Source organism: Euprymna scolopes, chromosome 22 (assembly GCF_053919585.1).
Source record: "Euprymna scolopes isolate OS-2025 chromosome 22, ASM5391958v1, whole genome shotgun sequence".
NCBI classification, from domain to species: domain Eukaryota; kingdom Metazoa; phylum Mollusca; class Cephalopoda; order Sepiida; family Sepiolidae; genus Euprymna; species Euprymna scolopes.
The window spans coordinates 113673945-113697503 of record NC_136503.1 but is presented as its reverse complement, the minus strand read 5'-3'; the positions used below and the strand labels follow the sequence as shown (position 1 = coordinate 113697503).

General features: G+C 36.0%; 1 protein-coding gene across 10 annotated transcripts in view; it reads right to left on the bottom strand.

Moving 5' to 3' along the window:
* Positions 1-449: 449 nt before the first annotated feature.
* LOC145243658 (uncharacterized) overlaps positions 450-23559 on the bottom strand; it is a 54595-nt gene continuing 31485 nt past the window's right edge. For all 10 annotated transcript variants that reach the window (XM_080106706.1, XM_080106702.1, XM_080106704.1 and 7 more), the window contains one exon: positions 450-9990. In XM_080106706.1, the coding sequence (XP_079962832.1) occupies positions 9717-9990 (274 nt within the window). In that variant the 3' untranslated portion in view covers positions 450-9716. The remainder of the gene's footprint in view (positions 9991-23559) is intronic.

Below are 23559 nucleotides of genomic sequence, written 5' to 3'. Positions count from 1 at the left end.
CTAGGAAAAACAAAAAGAACTTTTTCTGACGTACGTACCCTTCAAGAAAAGAAAATATTGTTCACTAAAAATCACGTAAATTGATCAAGTAATTTTATATTGATAAAAGTAATCATTTTTAAGCAAATTTAAGTTTTTCCTGAAACCCTCCTCATGTTAAGAATGGTTTAGGATCTTGTAAAAATTTGATTTAGTTTTCATTATCTTCATTATTCTGCAAAATAGTGTTGAGAACTGTTGATCACTGTTTATCCTTAAAATTTGATCATCTTTATTTTTTAAATAAAGCCACTTCATCAACTTACATGATTTTTGGTGTATGATTTTTTTTTTTAACAAGAACGTAACCCATTAGGATTTTTCTTTATTTTTCAGGAGGGGGGAAGGTGGAGTTATGGACTTGCATCTTATTTTCACATGTTATACTTAATTAAAAAAAAAAAAAATAATAACTATACAACAATTTTTATTTTAGACAAAAAGAAAATCATACATTTTGAAACCCCTTATTTTACAACTAAACGTCTTGATTGAATAACATGTATTGTAAAATAAAAACTGCTTTCCAAGATGTTGCGTTAAAGGGTTTTGTTATGAATTAAAAAAAAAAAAAATGGCATTTTTGTGGTTTATGAATATAGATCTCATTTTATTTTATTTATTTTTTTTTTTTTCAAACTTTTCTAAAAAATTATCAGACTTTTATCAGAAAATTTTATTTCATTTTTTTCCCTTGAAATAGGGCTTCGTTTTCCATTGCATTTTAATAGCTGACCATCAAAGATATTTTCTTTTGACACTTGGGCACACTGTGTTTAAGGTTAATAAAAAAGTTTATGTTGGTTGGTTGGTTGTTTTGTTTTAAGGCATATCAACCCTTTTCAGGTTATTTAATGCCGAATCTGGTGATTTTGAAGAACGATTTTTTAATATAGTATTTAGGTCGTATAAAAAAATATAGTTTTTTAGGTCGTATAAAAAAGTTTAAACAAACAATTTAAAAAAAAAAATGTGCAAGTTGTATGTTTGAAATGTGTGTTGGAATCCCCTGCCCCCAAATGCCTCTTACAATTCTAAGTTGTAATTTTGGCACTGGTAGATCTTTTGAACCAGACAAAGCCGACATTTTGTTAAGATTTTTTCAACTGTTTACATCAACAGCTGGAAGATGCTGAAATGCTTATCCAATCAGAAAGCAAGAAAAGCAGACAAGTTAAACGGATTAATCAGATTTTTTTGGTTCTTCAAATTACTGTTCTCATCTTGAGTGTCATTTTCATAATGTTGTGGTTGATGTAACCTCCAACCTTCTTCAGGTGTATCTTGTCGAACTCAGGAATTCGAACGGAATTTCGAACTGAACCTTTTATTTACTTCACGGGGGTAGCATGCTCTCGTTCCATCAGCCATGACTGGATAGAAGTCCTAAGTAATTCGTAATTGTATTTTTTGGTTGCCCACACTGAGGATCGAACCTTCACTTTCAGGAGAATATCACTTTTACAACTGATTTTTCTGAGTACTCTAACCACTGTGCGACGGTCCAAGAATTCAAATAATACAAATAACCAATCCTCATCTCAATCAGAAACATAAATGAAATCGTAAATTGTTGATTGTCAAAAATTTCTAACAGAGAAAAAAGGGGTGAAAACCAAAAACGATTAGACAATAAATAAATGTTACCAAAGGCAATAAAAAAAAATTATAGAAGTTGTTTAACTTTTTTGTCACAAAAAATAATTTTTCAGTAAAAATAAACATACAGTGAGTGTTTTTCTTGCTTTAAATGTTTTTTATTTATTTTTTTTTTTTTGTCAAAACATTGCGTCATTTTGATATCGGTTTTTCAACTTTATCTCAGTTTGCATAATTCTGTGTTGGCAGAAGTCGGTTTTGTCTGCTTCAAAACTCTATTTAGATATGATTCAACTGGTTTTGTCTGCTTCAAAACTCTATTTAGATATGATTCAACTGGTTTTGTCTGCTTCAAAACTCTATTTAGATATGATTCAACTGGTTTTGTCTGCTTCAAAACTCTATTTAGATATGATTCAACTGGTTTTGTCTGCTTCAAAACTCTATTTAGATATGATTCAACTGGTTTTGTCTGCTTCAAAACTCTATTTAGATATGATTCAACTGGTTTTGTCTGCTTCAAAACTCTATTTAGATATGATTCAACTGGTTTTGTCTGCTTCAAAACTATTTAAATATACAATTCAACTTTAAACAGCCATAGAATGCTTTCGACCAAATTTCTCTTTTGCTTATTCAGTTCATTTAAATTAAACTTCTCCGCTGATCCAAGATCAAGTTTTTTTTTTTTACATACTTAAGGGGGGAGGGCGTCAAACAAGAAATAAATGACAAATGAATGACACACGAAAATGACTCTTCGTTTTTAGCTTTGTTTTAATTTACATTTCTCTTTGCCATTTTTATTCCAAATTTTTCATTGTAATCCGCTGAATGAAATTCTTTATCATCCACTTCCGTTATATGTGAAAGGCACTGCAGAGTTTAGTAAAAGATTTCTTCTAAACTGTATTTAGATACGATTCAACTAGAAACAGCCATAGAATGTTTTAAACCTAATTTTTTTTTTTTGTTTAATCAGTTCATCTAAATTAAACTTCTCTGCTGATCATCAAAGATCAAAGTTTTTCCCATCTACTTAAAGGGGGAGCATCAAACAAGAAATGAATGACACAAAGATTAATCTTTGTTTTTAACTTTGTTTTACTTTACATTTCTCTTTGCTATTTTTATTCCACATTTTTCATTGTAATCCGCTGAATGAAATTCTTGATCATCCACTTCTGTTATATGTGAAAGACACTGCAGAGTTTAGTGGAGAATTTTCTACATTTTCTATCCCATGCAGTCACCAGCTGTGATCGTCTCCTATGTATCGTTCCAGGCTAAAGCCACATTTTCCAGTCACCACGACAATGAAATGGTACTCACACCAAGCAAAACCAGAAGTTTAGTTTATAAACAAATAAGATATATTTATTCTTTTAGTTTACAAATTGTAACTGAAGCAAGTAACAGACCTGCAGCATTGAATCTTCATTTGATCTGAAATATGTAAATCTCATTATGGAAGCCCTTGGCTGATAACTCCAAAGGGACCCAACCTGATAAAGCTAGAGTAGTTGCTATCCAATTTTTATCCGGGAAGAAGGGACAGGCTATCATCTCTTTGTCCATTCTACTGGGATCTCTTCACCTTTAACTGGTTTTGGCTTTTTGTTGGTGGTTACAATTTCAACCACGCACAGAGGTCAATCAAAACATAACATCCGGATAGTCTATTCATCGGGGTTTTACATGTTGGAAAATTTTCCTACAAAGTCCAATCGCAACTTCACATTCTCATCTTATGAGGCACTTATTTTCCAAACAAAGAGAACATTTCTTGGGTGGTCTTGCTGGTCAGATATTTTCATTTCTCTGCACACACATCCTCTTCCTCTGCTCAAGCATCTATCATTGCAACATTCACATGAACTAGTAGAAAAATGTGTCCTGCATTGCATATTTTTACAACCTTGACGTTTAATCTGTAAAATGTGTCAACAACAAACAAACAAAAAGGTTAATTTGATTCTTCTGAATCAAATTAGTCTTTTTTTTTTGTCTTAAGAACTCTATTAATAATTGACCCACATATTTTATAAGACACAAATCTTATAAAATTTGAACGTTTATGGGTCATTTATCAATAAAATGATTTTTATATTTATCTTTAATTTGATGGAAGACACTGAAGACATTTATTTATGGAAGACAAATCTATTTTTTTTTTTTAGTTATGGAAGATCCTAATTAATATTTCTTAACTTTTAAATGAATATGAAAAATAAAAACTTTTATCAAACCTATATTGCCATCAAAACGGATCACTGTTATTTAAATCAGAAATAAAACATAGTCTTTTGAAATACTGCAGATATTAGAAAACAATCATCCGAGCACAGTTACTTGTAGGCTTAATTTTCATAGCTATTATTTAAACAGTTCATAATAAATTAATTTTTGGCATTATTCATCTGTAATTTTTGCGTGATTTTCATGTGTGTATATATACATGCATACGACATAATCACGTTGACACATTGGCTCTCATCAGATCCATTTGTGAATTCTAGGCGCTGTATGTGTTCTTCGCTTATCTCAGCATTTGTTTCCAGTTGTCCTGTACATACACTTCACTTGCCACTGGTATTTAACAATGTAGACTCAGGAGAGATGTGGTTGAAATTGCGCAACTCGTGCCACAAAAAATTCATGCACAAGCACCCTTACAGTGGGCATCCATAGTCTGTCAAGATTGAAGAAAGCATTTGTATATTCTCATGGTTGACGTTGACTGAGTGGTTTGTTCCTTCCTAATGAAGTCAGAGATGGCTTTGTGGCCAGGTTCTAATGTTCTAATTTAACCGTCGGTAATCGTGACACCCTGTACTAATGATTCCCAAAAGGACGAAACACTAGTGTTTGTAGATATAAAAAAAATATAAAAAATAATTATAGTAATAATGTTAGCTCCTTTAAGAACTCACTTCGTATTGTCAACCACTTTACATTGAAATGAAATAAGTCGATCATTTAAGCCCACTTGTGCAGATCATAATAGATTGCTCTTGGCTGCCTTGACATGTACGCTTTATATAAATGTTAATTTCTCGTGGTTAACATTGACTGAGCAGTTTATTCCTTGCTAAGGGAGTCAGAGATGGCTTCATGGCCGAGTTCGAATCTCCCGACTGGTGATAATCGTGACATCCTGAATTGATGATTCCTGAGGATGAAACCCTAGTGTCTGTAGGGATTAAAAAGAATTATAGTAATAATTATATATATATATATATATGTTTTGTTGATATTAAGTTATTAAAATGATTTAATAAAAAGCTAAATTACTAAAATCTTTAAAATATTATGTTCCTTAATTTTTTAAGTTTGTAATTTAAATGGAAATTAAAATTACAGTAAACTAAAATTAAAATTTTTTGGCTCCTCTACAATATTAGAATGAAATTTTGAAGTCAGTAAATGAAGTTTTCAGATAAAGAAAAAACAAGTTTCAGCTGATTTTTTTTTTTTTTTTTTGTCAGTTCTAATAAATTTTAATGGTATCTTCCAAATTATGCAGTCGAAATTAGCTGAATATTACTGAATTATTAAAAAAAAAAAAAAAAAACAACTTTAATCGTATTAGGTGAAAAATTGATGCCATCTTGTTTAAATCGAAATGGAAAATTGCCTCCCATTTAAACTCACTTGTGTCTTAGGATCGTTTTCATCAAATTCTATTTTCTATTTTCTTTAATAAATAATTTTCTACCTTATCGATTTTCGTAATTTTTGGATATAATCATATTAAAAATACGAGGAATACGTAGATACCATTGTTTTCATGTGAAATTCAGTTTTACGATTTCCAAAAATTCGCCCCAATAGTGTAGAAGCGCCAAATTTTTAATGTAAAGTTATACATCTAAAAAGGATACTTAGAGTTAGATTAATACATGCTTGATGGCCGGTAGTTTTTTTTTTTTTTTTGTATGATGAAAAAACTTTGGATTATCTTATCTTGTTTTCTTCTTTGTCTCTGTGCATAGTAACTGACGTCACAAAAGGTGAATGATGTAAATAATTGATGAAGAAAGAAAGAGGAGGCAAATTAAGTAAATGATGAAAAGAGAAACAGAACAAGAGGAAAGAGAGAAATAATATAACAAATATACGAATCCAACAAGTTATCCAGCATATACTAATATACTAGAAGAGTCATTCTATCTGAAAAATTTGAAGATCTATGAAGACGGGAGTGGTACCATTAAGACAAGCAAACTTTTGGGCTGCAGAATTAATTTTTCTACATAGTCATCACCATTCTCAATGCACTTATACCAGGAATTCAATGATGCATCTCTGCTTCTGACACATGTCCATGACAAGGGGTTGCTTTCTTAATGTCTCACACTGTTAATATCTGGAACAGAGAGATGAAACTTTCAGGTCATGAATGCATGTCATCATAACAATGCGATTTGCAATCCCCTGATCCATTCAAGGGGAATTAAAAAAAATAGAAGGCATTACTTTTAGAACGACCGTCCTATCTATGGAGGCAGATTTGTTTTTTTTTTTGTAATAATCATTAGGGCTATGACAAGAGAATATTCTTTTCATTGTCTTGACTCTCAAGTATATATCAGACACAGTTAATCAACCGAGAACCACATCACTCTATATAAAAGCATATAAGATATCAACGGATACACACTCAAGAGTCAAAACAATGAAAAAAATATGCTGTTGTCCTAGCCCTAGTGATGATTCAGAAGAGAGAGAATGGGAGGGGGAAGAGAAAGAGAAATATTTAACATATATTACAAAAACTGAGCTATCGAGTCATTGGTGGTCTGGTAGCCTATAATTTAGTATGTTTCTCCAGCTCTCCTAAAGTGTCACCAAGTCTAATAATACTGAACAATGATAACGGCATATACATTCTTTCTTCGTCTTTTGCCCATTTCTCACTTTGTCATATTTATTGTTGTCTCATTATTTCAATTTACATTTTATATGCTACGACTATATATCTATTATCACTGTTGATTTATTATGTTTAGATTGAACTTATATTCAGAAGAAACAGGAGATACTGCCAAGGAAGATGGGCTCTCTCTACTGTGTTAGAAAACTTGCCAGTATCCTATATATTTACAAAGCCGTGATTTGCCCATGCATGGAGTATCGTCATCACATCTGGGCTGGTGCACCAATCATTAGTTTCTTCTCCCTCTTAGACAGGGTCCGAAAACGAGAATCTAAAATCTAATAGAACCATGTATATAGGAGTACTATGTAAGGAGTTGAGCAGCAAGAAGTATGTTTGCATAACACTTGAACTTCTGCATGTCAACACAATCATGTAAGCAGGAACTCTGGATGAAATTCTAAAGTCTAGCAGTTCAACGAAAAACTGATAGGTCCTGAATTATCATCTAGGTTTCAGCCTCTGTCCCACCGACGAAATGTTGCATCCTTCTGCCTGTTCTACAAGTACTTTAATAGTGACTGCCCTGACAAACTACAAGCATTTGTACGTTCTCGATGTGAATACCCTCGTCAAACCCGACAAACAGCTAAATCCCATCTCTTCACAGTAGAGATCCCTAGGTGCAAGAAAGCCTTCTATTTCCCCAGAACTGCTAGACTTTGGAACTCCCTTCCGAGATTCTGCTTTCCCAACTGTACTGACATGCAGAAGTTCAAGTGCAATCTGAACAGACATCTTGCTACTCATCTCCCCTCATAATAGCCCTGCAACTTATGTCCTCGATAGTAGCCCCCTACTTCAAAGTGGCACTGTGCCTTGTTTGGGATGAAAATTGATTAAAAAAATAAAGTAAAAGGCTTTCTCGTATCTAATGATCTCTACAGCAAACCAAACTCCTATCCTTACATCATCAACGCTCTGATCCCCAGCTGGCATCAATTGTGATGGATGGCTCTCGTCTGGGTGAGGCCCCGTGTTTTGACAAGCTTCTGGGTTTGACCTTTACTCCTGATCTGAAATGGAACACGTACATCAAGTCTGTGGCCAAGGTCGCAGGAAAGATGGTGGTATCCTTCTACCGCTCCAGAAGATATCTCACTACTGATGCAATTCTCTATCTATATAAAAGCCAAGTACGTCCAAGGATGGAATACTGCTGCCATATCTGGGCAGGAGCTGCCAAAAACAGCCTATCATGCCTTGACAGAGTACAAAATAGACTTCGTGGCTTAGTGGGGGATGCCCTTTTCTCTACCCTGCAACCCCTCTCCCACAGAAGAGACGTTGCGAGCCTATCCTTGTTTTATCGTTATTTTCATGGCAGGTGCTCGTCTGAACTCCAATCCCTGGTCCCCCCTCGCCAATCTTTCACGAAAAACACCCGTCTAGCTGAATCCACTGTGAAAAATTTCCCCCACTCTATATCTGTGCCTAAATCAAAACGCGGATTTCATGAGCAAAGCTTCTTTCTTAGAACTGCACGACTGTGGAACTCTGTTCCGTCTGCCTGCTTCCCTCCGGACTACAACTTGGATGTCTTCAAGTCTAATGTTAACAAATTCCTAATGAACCGCCCCCCTAATTAAACACTTCATAAAATCTCCTCACTAACGTGATGTACTTACAATAACCCTTATCCCTGAGTGGCTTCCGGGCCTTGATAAGTGGTGATCACTGTGTAAAAAAAAAAAAAAAAAAAAAAAAAAAACAGTAAAGGGATGGGATTCTGTTGCTTGTTGGGTTAGTTGGAGGTATTTATGTCATGGGGGCACAAGTGCTAGGAGTTCATCAGAGCACATGCCATTAAAATACATGTAAAACAGGTACCTTTTAGTCATTTAAATACATTTAATAATACTTAGATGGCACCAGATTAGGATTGGTTCCATAATAAGAATTACAAACTTTTTGAATGCAAGTTGCTACTTAGCCCATAAATGCGTGGAAATTGTGGGTTCATACCTTCCCCGTATAAGATTGGATAATTTAACACAACACTCCGATATTATTGAATTCATTTTTGGAATTATTTTGGAGACGAGTAAATTTGTCTAATTTGTTTTTTATTTAATTTTTATCCTCATCTTCTAGTTGTTGTTTTCACGACGTTTCAATTATTCCTCTGGCCTTCATCAGGTGAATGTAGTTGGAGGATTCGACATTCCTATCCCACTGCGGTTAACCTGACGAAGGCCAAATCAATTATTAGCCGAAACGTTGTGAAAAGATGATGAGGATAATAGTCCAAATAATTAAATAAAATAAATTAGACTCCGATATGATTTGAACTTGATTATAATTAATTCCATAGTCTGTAATTTTATCTATTGGAACAACTACACACTTATCACATCTGTTTTAAAGTAATGTTAAATATATATATATATATTTTTTTTTACATATGCATAAAATAGTGTGTTCTCTTCCAATATCTGATTTATCAAGTCGTTTACATTCCAATATATGATCTATCCAATAGATGATTTACAGAATCGTTTACATTTCATTATGTGATCTACCCATTAACTATATTCCTAACAACTCGATCACATATTGGAAGAGCACTAAATACTCTCTAAATATTAAAAAAAAAAAAAAAAAAAAACATTTGTCATATCAAGTGTTTTTTTATGTCCACCATAAAAAGAAATAAAAAAAAATCAAAGGTTGATGGGCTAATTCTAATATTTTCCCCGATTCCGATACAATTACCGATTCCGATTCTTTATAAATCTCTAAATATTTAACTACAGAGTTGTTATTTTCCCCGATTTCTGTATAAAAAACACTTGTTAAATATGCAGATATTTTCCTAAATGTAAAATTACACATGTGGAGGATAATCTATAGATTTTAATTTTACTGGTATTTTAAAATCAATGAATATTTATTATTTTATCATTATTACCAGCAATGGAAGATTTTGTTGTAACAAAATTAAATAAAAAAGACAATTAAAAGAATCGTTTTGGCATTGGAAAATAGGTACCATTTGTTTTTGATACTGATTCCGACCCTCAAATTTGTTGATTTTTTTCGATTTCTGATTCCGATTAATTATCCCAACACTAGTTTAGTGCTCCCCCCCCCCTGTTATAAAAAGGTATCTGTGATCAACTGAAGAGTTTTCACCTCCTCATATGTGATCCTCTAGATGGTTGTGCAAGACGTGGGGTTGAACAGTGTCATCCGCATCGTCACTTATGGTGAACAGATTAGTTATAGAGTCATTGGTCATCTCGTCTGTGAAAGCAGATCGTTCAAAGACTTCGTCAAAGAAATATTCATCCTCAATGTGAATGTCACTTTCCATTATGTTGTGTATGTGTTCGCCTTCGTCTTCATTGGTCAGCCTCATATTTGAGGCACGTCGTTCATTCTGCAACACTTGTTGCAAGCAGGTGAAATAGCTGAAAAAAAAACAAACAACAAAAAAATCATTAAAACTAGGATGGAAATACAATATTAAAAACTGGGAGAAAAAAAATGATTGTTAAAACAGAGTAAAAAAAATAATTATTAAAACTAGGTTAAAAAAATTATTATTAGAACTTGGATGAAAAAATAATCATAAAAATTGGGCTAAAAAATCATAAAAACTAGGTTAAAAGATCATTAAAACTGGGCTAAAGAAACTAATGATTAAAACTGGGTTAAGTAGTGGGGCAGGTTATTGAAACAATCTTTTACTCGATGATATAAGCACCAAAATTGAAATTTGTCAGGTTTGTTTCTGCAGCCATCTTGAAAACTGGCAGCCATCTTGAATTTTCTGATGGCTAACGTTATTTTCTTAAAATGTATGTTCTGAACGTCATTTGTGCCAATTTTGCTGCTTGTATCACAAAGTGAAAGATTTTTATGGAATACTGAGATAATCTGCGCCACTATAAGAAACTGATTGAAAAGAAACAAAGAGGATCATCAGGAGAATTGATTTGCCCATTTTATTCTACTTCAATTCAACGCAAATAAGGCAAATTGCCATTGAAGTGTAAGGAGCTCCTGTGATAGGGTCAGATTTATAGACTGTCAAAATGTTGGGGAGCAAGTGCTTGTTAACATTACGTTTAAATTTCTGCATGTTGGTATGGTCAAGGAAACTGTGAATTTCAAACGTCAAATTTCAAAGTAAGGAAATTTCAAAGGCGAGGAAAGATGTTATCAGAGTAAAATATCTTCCAACATTTTATGACCGCTGCAGTGGAGAGGTGAGATTTTGCTGCAAATCGGTATTTTCGTTTAGATTTAGTTGCTTTGTTTTATGGCATATCAACATTTTTTAGATTTATTTAATGCCAAAGCAGGTAATTTTGGAAAGGTTTTAGGTTTAGAGTTATTTATTCATGGTGTTTGGTTTGGATGTTTTGTAAAGGAAAATTTGTTTTTGGCATTGCAGAACATGATTTAGTTTTATAAAGGAAAAGAGAGAAAAAAACCAATAACACCAATTAAGATTTAACGATTAGAAAGATCAGACAAGTGTGAAATTGTTTTTAATAAATATTGCTATTTATTAAAAACTAGCGGGGATACCCAGTGTTGCGCAGGTGTTTGGAGGTGTGTGTATGTGGGGGGGGGTCAAAATAAAATGGAAAATAAAGAATAAGCGATCATAATAACCCTGTTTAAATAATAATAAAAAAAATAGTGAACATGATGCAAAATAAACAATAAATGAACGATGTTAAAACTTAAAAAATCGGAAAAAACAAAAAAACGGCAAACGTGATGAAAAAATTAAAAAAAAAAAAAAAAAAAACGAACGAAAAAATGGTATAAATAACTTTGTTTCAATATTAAAACTTTAAAAATCAAAAAAAAAAAATATATTTGACATCTCAACTCGAATGTGCAATCTTAAGATAACGACACTGCTACTATACCGACTGGTCTATGACCGCATGAATGAAATTAGGTCTTTTTTTTATGTAAACTATTCAAGAACGTTTTTTGCGCATGCATGTATGGCTAAATTGTCATGAAGGAACGATTTTTGCTACCCCTCCTTGTAGAAAAATGGCCAGTTGAGGGTGAAGGAATTAATGTTTTTAGCCAATTTTTCAATATTTGTTATCCGAAGGGTTGAGCTTCAAAATAATATCGATCTTGTGAAAATCTGTCGCCTCTGTCGAATTTTTTTTGCGAGACATGCATGCATACATTTAAACAGAAAGGTGAGATTTATATTGTAGATAAATTGGATTTATTTTTTCTTTCAAATTTTCAAATAATAAAATATTTATCTTCAAGAAATTGGACAGTTGTTTTTGTTTTTTTTCCTTTTTCTTCCTACCAAATGCAACGGCAGTGGTAATGCTTGGCACTGTCAAAAATCCCCCCCCCCTTGCTATCTTTGCCTGTGGAGCTCTGTTCTACTGGTCTGCTTTCCAGCTAACTACAACATGGTCATCTTCAAGTCAAATGTAGACAAATTCTTGCTGAACTGCATCCTTAAATAATCAAATTCCACTCAATTTCCACCACTAACGACCACTACACTGTTGTTTCAGTGACCAACTTACACTCATTAACCTTTGACATTGATTGAACCAGTAGTTACGGCTGCTGCTGCTGCTTTCACCCACATATTACATATCCACAACTTTTGACAACTACCATTCATCCTTTTATGATGCGTCACTGTTTTTAACAACTACCACTTATCCTTTATGACATCATTCATTTTCAACTAAATATAAAGATTTCGTTTTTGATAATTTAGTTTTCGGGCTGGGATTCAAGTGTAAGTTGTTTTTTCGTTGGTCAGAGAAGGTAATATCCTTCTCGACTGGGACAATTTAAAATTTTGTCCTATCCATTTTGGGGAGCTAGATATCTTCCACATTAAACCAACTGAGGTCTCATCTGACCAGTGTGTGGAGACGATAAAAAGAGACACAAAAGCAAGATTCACAGACTTTTAGAATAGAAAGGTATAAATACTGACTCAACGGGTGTATGAATTATATATAAAAGGAAAACCAAGAACCAGAACTCTAATCTTTGAGTTGGATGTTAAAACGGATGATAACACCAACAAAGGAAAAAATAATTCCCCATGGGGATGATAACAGCAACCCAGACATGGATTATAATTGTAGAATATGCCACAATGGATCAAGTACAGAGAACCTGGTGTCACCGTGCTACTGCATGGGTACAGTTGGTCAGATGCATGCCACTTGCTTAGAGAAATGGTTAAATTCTAATGGCAGAAGAGATTGCGAATTGTGCGGGTATCATTACCCTGTTTATCTGGAACCTCAGAGTTTTAAAGAATTCCTAAAAAACTCGGGGGATTCAAGAAATGTGATGTACTTCAAGTGCAACTTTTTTTGTTTCGCTCTTTTTACGGCATCCGTATTGGTTTCAGTGTGTCTCCTTTTGTATGTTGCTTCCCTTATAGAATGCAAATTCTGCATGCGTGTCGTCTGTCTCATCTTGGTTGCGTTTTTCATCATGACTTTTTACATGGCTTTGAGCATGTGGGCCTATACGTACCAGCAAAAATGGAGGCTTACTCATCAAATAGTACGACTCAAACGCCCCATAACAGATTTCTGGGACTCCCAGGACAGTCAACTATCATCAACTTTGTCAAAGGCAAGTCTGCCTAAGGACAACAAATATCTTACCACATCAGTTGTGGCTGTTACGTCAACGGAGGCTGAGTCAGGCTTCTACGTCAAGTCACCGGAACTCCGATATACTAGTGATCCGAAGTCGTCGATATCCACTTGTATCTCTTTTGATGAGAATTGCTTTTTGCAGACATACGGCAATATACAAGCCGCCCTACCCTCATCCTCTTCTTCTACGTGTTCATACATATCGACAACTTCTCCTGTGGCAGAGGTTGATTTTCAGGACACCATATGAGGCTTCCTTCATATCAGTAAAATCAATGTCAGAAAAAGGTTGAAATCGAAAACAAAACAAAAAAATTGAATAATAGATTCGACAACCTTTTTACTTAGAAGGATATTTTCATTAGAGATTTTCGTAATGTTTTCAATGATTAAATAATAAAATGCTTTTTACATGTACGTATGTGCTGTTTTTATGAGGTCCCATTTTTATTGCCGCTGTTTTATCTAGTTAGTGGTACTTATGCATCCTTTGAACCAGACATAACTCCACGCTCGGTTCGGCTATTCCCTGAACACGACATCAACAGCTTGGGTTTAGCTGCTGTCTGACGTAACATGAGGCTTCCTTCAGTCTTGACAGACCATGGATGCCCACGTTAAGAGTGCCTGCATGTGAAATTTTTGTGGCAAAAGATGCGCAATCTTCAACCACATCTCTCCTGAGTGCACATTGTTGAATACCAGTGATTCAGAACGACTGGAAACAATGCTGAGATAAGTAGAAAGCACATACAGCGCCTAGAATTCCCAAATGGTCACCCATCTGGTACTAGCCAGGCTCAACATTTTTTTTTTGGGTTTTTTTTTATTACATTTTCACCCCAAACAAGGCACATTGCCACTTTGGTGTAGGGGGCTACTATCAGAGACATAAGCTACTGGGGTACTATATAGGGAGTTGGGCAGTAAGATGTTGGTTCACGTTACACTTGAACTTCTGCATGTCAGTACAGTTGGGGAAGCAGGGAGCCAGAATGGAATTCCAAAGTCTAGCGGTTCTGGGGAAGAAACTACTGGAGTAGAAGGCTCTCCTACATCTAGGGATCTCCACTGTGTAGGGGTGGGATTTAGCTGCTTGTCAGGTTTGTCGAGGGTATTTACGTCGTGGGGGCACAAGTGCTTGCAGTTCGTCAGCGCATTCACCGTTAAAATACTTATAGAACAAGCAAAGGGACGCAACATTTCGTTGGTGGGACAGCGGCTGAAGCTAAGATGACAGTTCAGGACCTGTCAGGTTGGCGACTCTCTTTTGAACCTTGTCTAGGAGCGAGAGACTAGTAGCAGATGCACTAGCCCAAATGTGACAACAATACTCCATGCATGGGCGAATGGTGGCCTTATAGAGGTACAGGATACTTTCAGGCGTTAGTAGCTTTCTAGCATGGTAGAGAGAGCCTACCTTCTTCGCAGCGATCCTGGCAATGCTCTCAATATAATTGCTACAACTCATGTTTCTTGTGGACGTTAGGCCGAGGAGTTTAAAAGAAGTACTTTCAGATAATAAATCTTTGGCCATTGCTATTGGTGGTAGAGAAGGTTTCTTGTAATTATTGAAGGAAACAAATTTAGTCGTAGCATCATTGAATGTGACCATCAATTTTTGTCCCTATTCTACTAAAGATTGGAGGTCATCCTCTAGTGTTTCTGCCATTTCCTTAGATATGTGTTCATTTGTTTTCTTGTCGTGCCTGTTATAGAGTGTGGTGTCATCAGCATATACACCCATCTCAGAGGCAATTTTGTCAGGGAGGTCATTTATGAATATTAGGTAAAGGTCCAAGGATCGATCCCTGAGGCACTCCTGCATTTCTATCATATTTATATCATCAACGTTGCTAAACTTCGGTGATCAGACAAGAACCAGTGTGTCAATGTGATTATGCCGTACATGGCGATCAGCCAATTACAATGCTGGGTGTAGAGTTTTAACTCAACGCCCGCGCCCAACCGGCAGATGAGAATTTAGATACCAATTGGAAGAGGAAAAAAAACCACCATTTCTTACATGCAGGAAGAGTAAAAAAGATCTAAAAAATGAATTTGACCATTCTTGTCCAACAGCTCCAGACACTGGTTGCTGTAATTGATTTTTTGTCAACAATGGAAACTAATGGCAAAATTGATGGTACTTGTGCACATAGCGAACCAGACGTAACTAAGCAAGCGCTCGACTTTGTCCGGCGCATGACATCAACAGCCGGATATAACCGAGCGTTGCCGATTAAGCAGATGAGAAAACCGCTATCAATTGGAAGACTGTAACAAATCAAGAAACGCTTAATCGAGGAGAGTTTTAAAAAGATAACCAACGAAATAAAAATGAATATTACTAACCTTGCGGACCAGCTACAGACCCCCGAGGCTACCCTAAACTTTTGCCAGAAACGAAAATTGTTGGCAGAAGAGAAAAGGTATTTACATTGCGGCCAGGATTGTGTAATAGCAAAGAGAGCAAGCCTTTCCGACGGTTACGGTTGGAGGTGTAGAAGTTGCCGCTGTTGGACCTCCATCAGGAATGGGACCTTCTTCTCATATTCCTGACCATCTCATGCATCCTAAAAGTAATATACTTATGGGCTTTCGAGATGGCCTCGACCAAAAACCTTCATCGCGAATGTGGGCTACGTTCTCGCCACACAATTGTGGATTGGAAGAATTTCCTGCGTGATATATGCAGGGACTATTTTCTCAGGAATCCCCGGCAGATTGGAGGCCCAGGCCATACGGTAGAAATCGACGAGTTCGTATTTAACCGTAGGAAACACAACGTCGGCAGACTTCTGACACCGGTGGTCTGGGTCTTCGGTGGATACGACCCCACCAAAAAGGAGGGTTTCTTGGTCACTGTACCAAATAGGAACGCCGAAACCCTCCTTCCACTAATAAAAAAATACGTTTTGCCGGGGACGACGGTCGTATCAGACTGTTGGAGGGCTTATAGCAAAGTGGGAGGAGATGGGTATCACCATTTGACGGTGAACCACAGCTTGAATTTTGTCGATCCTGTAACACAGGCAACCACAAAAATCATGTGGAGCGGATGTGGAAGGAAGCCAAGCAACGAAATAAACGCGAATGCGGTACCAACCGGGAACTTTTGGACACATATCTTATTGAGTTTATGTGGAGGCAAAAGTTTGGTAGGCAGCCTTTTGACTCCATATTAACCCATATAGCCGAAAGCTACCCGGTTGGTAAGGAGGAGCTTCCTATCACAATCGCTACCTCTTCTTCTCCGTCTACTTTGTCGTCTGAAGAAGCCCTTCAAAAGTCTGAGGAAAACATATCCTCCTGAGAATAAAAAAAACAAAAAAAAATATATATCTCGCAGGGATTCCGGTAAAAAAAAAAAAAAAGTCCTTGTTTCTGGGGGGAAAAAAATGACAATATTTTTTTTTTTACGTTAAACATTGAGAAAAAAAACCCAAACATTTCAGACGAAAAAAATTTCCTATTATTAAAAAAACTTGTTTATTTATTTATTTTTTTTTTTTGATAACAGAAAACAATTTAAAAAAAAAAAAAAATAATAATAAAATTATTAATAAAAAAACATAAATGAACGGTAGGTTTTTGCTTTTTATTTATTTACATTTATGTTTCTACATTTTACAATTTCATTGTACAGTTATTTTGTTGTAGCGTTGTTTTTATTTAATCGGCAACGCTCGGTTTTATCCGGCTGTTGACGTCATGCGCCGGACAAATCCGAGCGCTTGCTTAGTTACGTCTAGTTCGCTATGTGCACAAGTACCAAATTGATAAAATGTGCAACCTGCGGCTATGAGTGCATTCTAGTAAAAAGAAGGAGCATTACCAACGGCAATGGCTATAGATATGGGAATATTAAATGTTGACGGACAGCAATCTGGACTGGGACCTTCTTCACAAAATCATGGCTGAAAATGCATGCATTATCAAACTGATATAACTGTGGCTATTCGAGATGGCAATGAAAAAAACATCTCCAGTGTGAATGTGGGTTGGGATCGGCACACTCTATAGTCGATTGGAAGAATTTCCTGCAAAACATTTGCCTGGATTATTTTCTCAGGAATCCCTGGCAAATAGAAGACCTAGGCCATACAGTGAAGATAGACGAGTATACTTTCAACTAATGCAACCATAATGTCGGCAGACTACTCACATCGCCGAAAGCTACCCAGTTGGTGAAGACTTTTCTTACATGCCTGCTACTGCACTGTCCACTTTACTGTCTAAAAGTCTGAGGAAAAAACATCTTCCTGAGAAAATTTTCCTGGCATTGTTAAAAAAAAAGATTCCCACTACTCCAAGTTGAATTGGCAAAAAAAAAAAAAAAAGCCCAGCCCAACCACTTTTGTTGTTTCATAAAAAATACTTGAAAAAAATTAAAAAAAAAAAAAAAACATTTGCTAACACTAATTTATTTGAAAAAAAAATTTTTTTTGCTTAAAAATTATTTATCTGACACACACAAAAAAAACTAAGAAACTTTTCTTCACACAATTAATAAAAATTAAAAATTATGGTAGGTTTTTCTTTTTTTGTTTGTTTGTTGATGTTTCTACATTTAAAATTATACAGTTTTCTTTTACATAGCGTTGTTGTGTCAACAATGCTCGGCATCATTCAGTAGTTTGTGTCATGCTCCGGAGAAAACCGAGCGAACACTGAGTTACATCTGGTTCAAAGGATGCATAAGTACCTCGTTGGTTGCCATAAAAATAAGCTTCTTGTCGAAATACACACTAACTTAACTGACACCAATGTAGGGTTGCCAATATGCAACACTTTTTCATCCTTCTTCATGCTTTAATTTTTTTTTTTTTATTTGGGAGTTACCACTTATCAAGCCCGAAAACCACTAGAGAATAAGGGTTAATGAATGTAAGGTGGTAGTGTAGTAATCGTTAATGATGTAAATTGGGAAGAATTTGGATTGTTTAAGAGGACGGCTAAACAAGAACTTGTTTACATTGGATTTGAAGGCTACCATGTTGTATTCAACTGGGAAGCAGGCCAGTGGTACTCTTGCATAATTTGACCCGAATTCTCATGAATTCCCGTCAAGCATGGATCGGGCGAGACTGGCAATCATCGCTGTCAGCCGAGCGTTGTTCAAATGTTGAACCGTTAACTCGACTTTTTATTTTATTTACTTAATTTTTTTTTTTTTTACGGTCTGTTTTTAGTAATTTTTAAGGTGACATTAAGGGTGGATGACTTTTTATTTTCTGATTAGTTACTTATTTATTATTTATTTATCTATTTTTGTAATTCAATTTCTGTGAGTTTGATTAACCAATGAAAAAGCGTTATCTAAATGGAAGCAGACGAGATTCGAATTGGAGAAAAGCAACTAAACCAAGCTGGAGATTTCAACAACAGTAAAAATCATTTATCTATGGGCGTTCGAAATGGCAAACCTAAAAAATATTTCCTCTATCCCATCTCCTCCACCTTTACCGTTGATGGCCGTTCAACAGTCGACCGAAGTAAAAGATTTGTAAGGAAATCTCCTCATCTCTAAAGAAAGTTCTTCCACTGGCCATTAACAACCGAAAAAAAAAAAATTCTTTTTCAATTTCTGTGACCCCCTCCCCCACAAAAAAAAAAATTGACTGAACAAAAAGTCTTGAAAATAAAAAAACAAGAAAAAAAAATATAGTTAGAAAAAAGAAGACAAAAAAAAAAACTTGTACTTGCACCGAACAATTATACGTTTAAAAAATCTTTTCTTGGAGAAAAAAAAAACAAAACTTTCTGTTGATAAATATTTTGCAAAAAAAAAAAAAAAAGTATTAAATACTAAAATAAAATATTTTCATTTTTCAAGGTAAGTTTTTTTTATTATTCTTGATTATTTGCATTTTTTTTGTTCGGTGTTTTTTTTTTTTTTTCATTAGTCTGCGTCTGTTACACATTGCCTACAATGGGTGTGAATTTTTTCACATAACAAAATGAAGTCTAGGGTCTTTGAAAAAGAATTTTTTTATCAAAAACCAATACAAACATTCAAACATGGGTTTCATTCATTGATTAATGCAGTTAGGGCAAAGAAGAATTCCATAGTTCTTGAAGACACCATTGTTGCAGTTGTTTGTAATAGAAATCTAGGTGTTAAAAAATTAAAAGCCAGCATAGCCTAAGGGTTAATAAGATTTTTAGAAAAATCGGACGAGTTTCAAAGCCCCCCTTCCTTCCCCTCCCCTTTCCCTACCAATGCATAAAAAAGAAGACACAAAGAGATGTTTGCTGGGTTTTCATAAATGTTTTTATTTAGAGAAAATAGACTCCTGAGAGAGACTAATATTATCTTAGCTAACTTCTCAATTTAACTTCACAACACAGATGGGCAAACATTGAAGTAGCATTCATCTTAGATTACAAGTTTCCTACATTATTAGCAGTGTCTCATTTTTTTGTTTGTTTGTTTTTGTTTTTTTTAGTACTAGTGCATCGTTTGAATTATATGTAACATAGCGTTCGCTCGAAACATGACATCTCCGCTGATCTGGAGCACTTGGTACAGTGGGGAAAGACGTGGCTGGTTACTTCTAATGCATCTAAAACCAAGCTTCTATCTTTACATCATCAACACTCTGATCCCCATTTGTTATCAATTGAAATGAATGGCTCTCGTCTTGGGGAGGCTCCATGTTTTGACAAGCTTCTGGGCTTGACTTTTACTCCTGATCTGAAATGGAACACGTACATCAAATCCGTTGCCAAGGTCACTGGAAAAATGGTGGGATCCGCCCCAGTAGATATCTCACTGCTGATGCAATTCTTTAGCTATATAAGAACCAGGTACAGGCAAGGATGTGGTACTGTTGCCACATATGGGCATGAGCTGCTAGGAGTAGCTTATCCTGCCTTGACAAAGTTCAAAATAGATTTTGTAGCTTAGTAGGGGATGCTCGTTTCTCTTCCCTGCAACCTCTTTCTTACAGAAGGGATGTGGCGAGCCTGTCTCTGCTTTATCGTTATTTTCATGGGAAGGGCTTATCTGAGCTCCAATCTATAGTCCCACCTTGCCAAACTTTCACATAAAACACTCGTCTAACTGAAACCACTATCAACAATTTCCCCCACTCTTTATCTGTGCCTAAACCCAAACGTAAATTCCATGAACAAAGCTTCTTTTTTAGAACTGCATGCCTGTGGAACTCTGTTCTGTTTGCCTGCTTTCCAACTGACTACAATTTGACCATCTTCAAGTCCAATGTAAACAAATTCTTGATGAGCCGTTCCCTTAAGTAACCTAATTTAGCAAATTTCCACTACTAACGGTTACTATGACATTTTCTCCATTGACTACTGTACACTTATTAACCCTTATCCTCGAGTGGCTTTGAACCTTGATAAGTGGTGACACCTCTGTAAAACAAAACAAAAAAAAAAACTTGGGTTTAGCTGCTGTCTGATATAATATGACGATCAGCCAATCACAATGCCATGCGCTTAGTTTGAATTTGATGCGTGTGCATTATACAGGAGCAGCAGACGATAAATTGTATAAATACAGGGAATCCTCGGTTTACACCGATCGTGACTTACACTGTTTCGAGGTTGCAAACGTGCTCTATAAAAAATAATATCAAACGTCTTTTCGTCTTATGCCATTTAGCGTCGTAAATGACATAAGCAAACGTGAACTAGTTTCTTGCGAGCGTTGGAAAAATACATTTTGTTTTGGTTGTGGGCGAGGAAAACTGTAGCTACTGATGCCTCAGTTTCAGTCATACGTCATTTTCGTTGTTTACACCGGTTCTCTGTCTCATGTGTTTGATCGTTTTTAACCTTTTGCCCTTCATTATGGCTCCCAAGCGTAAGGCAGATTCTTCTGATGGTAGTGCATCAAAGAAAAGAAAGTCCATCACCATGGAAGTTAAATTCGACATTATAAAGTGATCTAAAAACGGTGAAACGCCAACAAACATTGGCCAGTCACTTAGCTTTAGTTGTCCGACTATGGCTACCATTATCTATAATATAAATCTCACCTGTCTGTTTAAATGTATGTATGTTTGTATGCCTGCCTAAAACTTTCGTCAGAGGTGACAAATCTCCACAAGATCAGCATCATTTTGAAGCTCGACCCTCCAGACGACAAATATCGAAAAATTGGCTCAAAACATTAATTCCTTCCCCCTCAACTGGGCACTTTTAAATAGGAAGGTTAGTCGCCTTTTTCGCTGATATTTTCGAAAGTCATCCCCTCTTTTCGATTGACTAGCCTTAATTTAAACCTTCGCCACTTCCGGTTTGGAGATGGCTGCAATGACAAAGGCATCACGTTTTTTTCACATTCTTTTCCTCCTTCGCAGTATGGGTTTGAGTCTGCCTGTCTACTACCACTATTTTTTTTTTTTGTTCAACACACACCTCCAAACACCCGGGCAACGCTGGGCACCCACGTTAATTAAGGATAAAGCAGGCATCGTTGAACATGTGATAAAATGGTTTAATTATTGAAATGGAAAAATTATTGGTGCTTTGTTTGGAAGATCAAAATCAACAGCATATTCCGGTGAGCATTATGGTGATTCAAGAGAAGATGAAAAGATTGTTCCTTTGAACCTTTTCTTGAACACATTTGCTTAAAATTATTTGATAAAAAAAAAAAAAAAAAAAAAAAAAAAACAGCACACAAAAATTTAATTGAAAAATCATTTGATAAAAAAGAATTTACTTTATTTTTTTTTACTATTTGCTTCTTATAACCTTTTCTTCACACAGTTAATAAAAATGAAAAATTACAGTGACACTTGGCATAATCCGGCTATTGGCATCAGGCTCTAGGGAAAGCCGAGCGAATGCTGAGTTACGTCTGATTCAAAGGATGCACTAGTACCTTTATTTTTACTCACATTGACCCGTAACAAGGCATATCGCCACTTGGATGTAAGGGGTTACTATTTGGGACCATGTCAAGGAAAGATTAATAAGACGTCGGGTTATGTTAGATTTAAACTTCTGCATATCAGTACAGCCAGGGAAGCAGGAAGAGAATTCTAAAATCTAGGTGTTCGAGGGATGAAACTATTAGAGTAGAAAGCTTTTTGGCATTTCGGGACCTCAACAGTGAAGGGGTGTGATTTTGTTGCTAAGCAGGTTTGTTGGCGATATGCATGTCGAGGAGGCACAAGTGCAAGGAGTTCATCAGAGGACATTCGATTAAAATACTTGTAAAACAGGCACAGAGATTCAACATTGCAGTGATGGGGAAGGGGTTAAAGCTTTTTTTTTTTTTTTTTTTTTTTTTTTTTTTTACACAGTGATCACCACTTATCAAGGCCCGGAAGCCACTCAGGGATAAGGGTTATTGCAAGTACATCACGTTAGTGAGGAGATTTTATGAAGTGTTTAATTAGGGGGGCGGTTCATTAGGAATTTGTTAACATTAGACTTGAAGACATCCAAGTTGTAGTCCGGAGGGAAGCAGGCAGACGGAACAGAGTTCCACAGGCGTGCAGTTCTAAGAAAGAAGCTTTGCTCATGAAATCCGCGTTTTGATTTAGGCACAGATATAGAGTGGGGGAAATTTTTCACAGTGGATTCAGCTAGATGGGTGTTTTTCGTGAAAGTTTGGCGAGGGGGGACCAGGGATTGGAGTTCAGACGAGCACCTGCCATGAAAATAACGATAAAACAAGGATAGGCTCGCAACGTCTCTTCTGTGGGAGAGGGGTTGCAGGGTAGAGAAAAGGGCATCCCCCACTAAACCACGAAGTCTATTTTGTACTCTGTCAAGGCATGATAGGCTGTTTTTGGCAGCTCCTGCCCAGATATGGCAACAGTATTCCATCCTTGGCCGTACTTGGCTTTTATATAGATAGAGAATTGCATCAGTAGTGAGATATCTTCTGGAGCGGTAGAAGGATCCCACCATCTTTCCAGCGACCTTGGCAACAGACTTGATGTACGTGTTCCATTTCAGATCAGGAGTAAAGGTCAAACCCAGAAGCTTGTCAAAACACGGGGCCTCACCCAGACGAGAGCCATCCATCACAATTGATGCCAGCTGGGGATCAGAGCGTTGATGATGTAAGGATAGGAGTTTGGTTTTAGATGCATTAAAGGTAACTAGCCACATCTTCCCCCACTGAACCACGCGCTCGAGATCAGAGGAGAGAGAATCCGAGAGAACTTCGTCATTTACAGCCTTTGATGTGTTGCCGTAGATGGTCGTGTCATCAGCATAGATGTCAACGAATGATTTAAGTATGTGTTTAGGGAGGTCATTGATGTAGATCAGGAAGAGAGTTGGGCCGAGGATTGACCCCTGAGGGACTCCAGCATTTATATTGCAGGCCTCCGATTTTTGTCCATCTACTACTAC